We start from the raw sequence: 5,537 nt of genomic DNA, 5'->3' as shown, positions 1-5,537 counted from the left end.
AAACTACCTCTTTGTCAGCTCCCAGTGCTCTGCATTTCCCTCCTCCCTTTGCTTCCGGCTCCCCTCTCTCTCCTCCTCCTCTGCCCACACACCTTCCTTTAATTAGAAATACAAAGAAAATGCTTGTCACTGTGTCATAATCAGCAAGTCATTCCCCAAAAGGTCCAGAAGGAAAACCCCCATTCCTCCTCGCCTCTCCTGGCTCCCCCACACCACCTCCACAGAAGACCACCACACAGATTAGGAGAAGACCTCCATGGAAGGGAATGACACAAACCTAGAGTCCTGGACAAGCTGGAAGAAAGGACCAACAGAAACCTGATGATATTCAACAAGGATAAATCCTGTGGCTGGAAAGAATCAAGTCCCTGGCAGCAAGTGGCTGGCAGAAATGGACTTGGGAGGACAGCCAGCTGAGGATGATCCAGTAATGTGTCCTCACAGCAAAAAAGAAATAAAAAAGTATCCTGGATTGTGGAAGTATGAGTACAGCCAGGAGATCAATGGAAGAGATTATCTCCCTCTGCTCAGGACATATTAGGCCATATCTAGCTGCCACAACCAGGTTTGAGCCACTTAGGATGAGGCATTGATCAACTAGAATGAACTCAGAGCAAGCTATTGAGATGGTGCTCAGTGTGCCACTAGGACTGGCTCAGCCTGCACAAGTGATGGCTTTGGGGGGACCTAACAACAGTCTCCCATATCTGTGGGGACCTAACAACAGTCTCCCATATCTGTGGGGAGATATTCAAGGAGATAATTCAAAGCCAGGCTTGATGGGACCCTGAGCAACATGATCTAGTTGGGGATGTCCTTGCTTACTGCATGGGGGCTGGATTGGATGACCATTAAAATTCTCTTCCCAAACCATTCTATGATTCTGTGATAAATCCAGGCTCTTCATAGAGTTGGCTGCTGAGATAATAAGAGACTTTAGGTATAAATTGGAATAAGATACTCCATCTGGTTATAAGCCAAAGGTTTTCCCTTTGAGGACAGTCATGCACTGCAGCAGGTTGCTCAAAGAAGGCTGAGCAATCCCCATCCCTAAAATTTTCAATATATGAAACCTGAACCACCTCATCTGACCCAGTAGCTGACTCAGAATAGAAGGTTGAGCCAGAAATCTCCTGAGGTTCCTTTCAGTTTTACTAATCCTGAAATCCTAAGTGCTGAATGAGGTCACTCAGAGAGATGTATCCCACACACTGAAAACTAAGGAAGAAGGAAAGAGAGGAAGCAGGGGCTGGAAAGAGAATTGGTGGAGTAGATTTTGTAGCCAGTTCATCACAGATTCTGGTATTTGATGGAACAAGGTGAGGTTGAAACCAAGTTACCTTGCCAAGTTAAATTCAGCCTGTAAACTGCTCACACCCACTGACAATCTCCTAAAGGCCATTTCTGGGGATCCTGGGTGAAAAGCTTTCAGGAGAATATCTTTGCTCTAATCTGGATATAGAGATTGAACAGACTCTGCCAATCCATTTGATCTCTTACTGACAATGTAGGTTTAAGGTGGACTCTCTAGTGCAGCAAAAAAGGCTCCAGATCTGTCCCCAACTCCCAGGCAACTGACATTTGACCCTGACACAGATAGACAAAAACCTCAGTCAGTAAAGCTGGGTAGAGCTGGAGAAGTAAGCAAGGCAGAGGACAAAGCTCTCTGGATTATCACTATCATGGTGGGGGGAGGGGGGAGTGGAGGTGGGGGCAGGTAAAGTGGCATTGGGAGGGTCTGTTGGGTTAGGAATCCTGCATTTACACCCTGATGCTTTTGTCTCCTTCCACACTCACTGTTGCTCCCCACCTTTAACCAAACCATGTGATCTTGCTACTGCTGTAAATAAGCCTTCTGTTTCCAAAGAGCTGTATGGCAGTAGAGTTTGTCCATGTGTCATCATCTGGCAGGGTACAGATGCCTTTATGGATGTCGTGGGGAAAGGGAGTGCACAGCCCTGTCCCTCATGCCTTCCAGCTCAGCCACCACCAAGAATACTGGGGAGGGACCTTTTTCAAGGGCTTACAGTGACAGAATGAGGGGGAATGGCTTTACACTGTAAGAGGGGAGCTCGAGACTGGAGATTAGGAAGAAATTCTTTACAGTGCGGGTTCTGAGACACTGGAACAGGTTGTCCAGGAAAATTGTGGATGGCAGGGGGGTTGGAACTAGATGATCTTTAAGGTCTCTTCCAGCCCAGACCACTGCATGATTCTATGATTAATTTGCTCCAAGAGATCTCTGCTTTAACCAAATGCATAGAATTCCTAAAATGTCCTTTCAGCAGGACTTCACTGAAAGACCACCCTCTGCATTTTCCTCTTATCAGCCTGGCTGCAGTCCCACCAGGAAACATGGCCAAGAGCCGTGGGAGTGGTGGGGATCCATCCTAAGCTCCCCGGTACACAGCGCATCACCCTGAGCAGAGTCAGGGCACCTCCTCCCTTCCAAGAGGTTTAAACCTCCTCTTTTAGCTGATATTCATGAATCAGCAACCCACTGCCTCCGGTCACTGTCACAGGAAGAGGAAGAGAAGCCCCAGATATCCTCAGCAACCCTATGAGGGTGTTCCGGCAGGGAACTCTCTCGGATTAGGGAATCCTTTATCTCTGGCTTACATAAAACCCGGAGATTCCTTTTATGGTTGGCTTTTCCTGCTTTGTCAAGAGGAAAGAACAAATGTAGCTTCATCTGCGCTTGTGGGTTGGTTAACTGATTAAGCATCTGATTCAGGCTAAGTAGGGAACAGAATTTGATGGGCGGATTTAACTTGGTGTAAAAACCAGGATGCCATGCCCCTCTCCCCCCCCCCCCCCCTCCTCCAACTGAATATTCCCAAGGTAGTGGTTGGTTTGGTGCAATTAAGCAGTAGGGATGACTCGCACCTACCAGTGCTTTAGAAAGTCCAGAGCGCTCTGATTTGTATTGAAGTGACTCCTTTGAGTGTTTCCCCCTCTCCATCCCCCCCTCCTCTTTTCTTTTCTGTCCTTCCCCCTTTTATTTCTCGCTGCAGGTTTGCCACCGTTCCCAAACGTTTACATTAGGGGTGAGCTCACTCTTTGTGTGCACACGCACGTAGGGGGTTGTGCGGGGGGCTGGTGGGAGTCTGCCTTAGTGTGACACGCTGAATCCCCTCCACATCTCCCCTCCCATCTGCAGATCCTGGCAGGGGGAAGGATGCTAATGATGACCTTGCTGAGTAAATAGTTGTGGAATGAATAAGTGTTTTTCCTGCAATCTGAAAGGCGGAAGGTGCGATTACTCACCCATCTACCCAACTGTCTCCAGCCACCTTTCAAGTTGCTTCTCGCGTCGAGTCCGGGGGCGTGAGTGAGGGGGTGGGAAGCGAGGGGAGAGGCTGCCAAGATTCTGGGTTGCCACAGACACCGGCCTTGCTTTTCCTCCAATGAACATTGAGCTGAGAGTGCAGGAGGAGGCAGAGCACCACCCACATGTTGAGCTGTGTGGGGTATAAGTAGATGGAAGAGCCTGGACTAGTGGCAGTTCAGCCAGGGAAGAGAAGCAGCTCTTTGCATCTCTAGTGAAAGCTTTTTTTTGCTTTTTCAAACCGCCAACTTTACCAGAGGAGAAATCACCAGGATTTTTGCAGCAGCTTCAAGCTTCTGTGTGCATCTCTGTGTGGTTTTCTCCAGCAGAGACTCTCAGCCTTTCAAGATTCTCAGCTTCGGATGAGCAGGTAGCTGACACACGTGCAGGGCTGAACATCTTAGTCAACTCCTCTCCGTGTTCCTCGAAGAACCTGGATCTCTTTGGGACACCCTGAGCACGTGGGACCGACGTTTCCAGCTGGACACCAGGAGAAATTTGCTACAACTTTCTCTGGGATCCACGGGGACCAAACTGCTCGCTCTGTGGTGATATCTGATTTGGTTGTGTTTGTGTCCAAAAGTCCTTTGAGGGGGGTTTAGGAATCTCTGTGTGTCTTTTGGGAAGTGCTGTGGTGGGGGGTTTGAGAAGTGCTCTAGTACCAGGGCTTACAACCTAGTTCTTTCTGTGTTTGACACTCACACAGCCGGAGCCATGCAGCTGGATAATGTCACCAGTGCAGGCATGCACTCCTTCCAGGGGCACCGTGGAGTTGCCAACAAGCCCAATGTAATCCTGCAGATAGGGAAATGCAGGGCAGAAATGCTGGAGCATGTCAGGAGGACCCACCGGCACCTCCTTTCTGAGGTGTCCAAGCAGGTGGAGCGTGAGCTGAAAGGCTTGCAGAAATCAGTGGGGAAGTTAGAGAATAACTTAGAGGATCATGTCCCAACTGATAACCAAAGATGGAAGAAGTCCATTAAGGCCTGCCTGGCCAGATGCCAGGAGACCATTGCCCATCTGGAGAGGTGGGTCAAGAGAGAGATGAATGTTTGGAAGGAGGTCTTCTTCCGTCTGGAGAAGTGGGCAGACCGTCTGGAGTCCATGGGAGGCAAATATTGTCCTGCTGACCAGGGCAAGCAGACTGTGTCTGTTGGGGTGGGAGGCCCAGAGATAAGGCCAGGTGAGGGTGAGATTTATGACTATGCACTCGATATGAGCCAAATGTATGCCTTGACCCCTCCTCCTGGGGAGGTGCCCAGCATCCCTCAGGCCCACGATTCTTACCAGTGGGTTTCTGTGTCAGAGGATGCTCCAGCCTCCCCAGTGGAGACACAGGTCTTTGAGGATCCCCGGGAGTTCCTAAGCCACTTGGAGGAATACTTAAAGCAGGTGGGTGGAACAGAGGAGTACTGGCTGTCTCAGATCCAGAACCATATGAATGGCCCAGCTAAAAAGTGGTGGGAATACAAGCAGGACTCTGTCAAAAACTGGGTCGAGTTCAAGAAGGAGTTCCTGCAGTACAGTGAGGGGACTCTGACTCGGGATGCTATCAAAAGGGAGCTGGATTTGCCCCAGAAGGAGGGAGAGCCCCTGGACCAGTTCCTTTGGCGCAAGAGAGACTTATACCAGACTCTCTATGTGGATGCAGATGAGGAGGAAATTATCCAGTACGTGGTAGGCACCCTCCAGCCAAAACTGAAGCGCTTCTTGAGTTATCCTTTGCCCAAGACCTTAGAGCAGCTGATCCAAAGAGGGAAGGAAGTCCAAGGCAACATGGACCACTCTGAGGAGCCCAGCCCACAGAGGACACCTGAAGTTCAGTCAGGAGATTCTGTGGAGAGCGTGCCTCCCTCAACCACTGCCAGTCCTGTGCCGAGCAATGGGACTCAACCTGAGCCTCCCAGCCCCCCAGCTACTGTCATATGAGCTAGTCCAGGTTAGGCTGCAGTCTGGGTTACTAGAAGGGGGCTTATTTAGGAGGCTTCTCCTTGGAGAGAGGTTCTGGCTGAGACAAGACATGAGGTGTGCTCAGCCCAAGAGCCCATAGCAGAGGAATTAACTTTGCTTGTGGGGGGAGGGAGGCGATGGGGGAGAGGCACCTTAGGATGTGGTTGCCCATCTCATCTAAGCCATGCAGTACAGTGGTGCGGGAGACACTGCATGCACCACTGTGGGGAATGGACAATTTTATATGATCCCTGCCAAG

The 5,537-nt window shown here is 50.0% G+C and overlaps 1 protein-coding gene across 1 annotated transcript; it reads left to right on the top strand.

The window, feature by feature from the left end:
• Positions 1 to 4,042: 4,042 nt before the first annotated feature.
• ARC (activity regulated cytoskeleton associated protein) lies at positions 4,043 to 5,257 on the top strand. Its single transcript, XM_054385613.1, has one exon. The coding sequence runs from the start codon at positions 4,043 to 4,045 to the stop codon at positions 5,255 to 5,257; it is 1,215 nt and encodes a 404-aa protein (XP_054241588.1).
• The last annotated feature ends 280 nt before the right edge of the window (positions 5,258 to 5,537 follow it).

The sequence above is a fragment of the Indicator indicator genome, chromosome 12, assembly GCF_027791375.1.
Source record: "Indicator indicator isolate 239-I01 chromosome 12, UM_Iind_1.1, whole genome shotgun sequence".
NCBI lineage: Eukaryota > Metazoa > Chordata > Aves > Piciformes > Indicatoridae > Indicator > Indicator indicator.
Note: the sequence above shows the minus strand (reverse complement) of the source record. Positions and strands in the feature narration are given on the sequence as shown.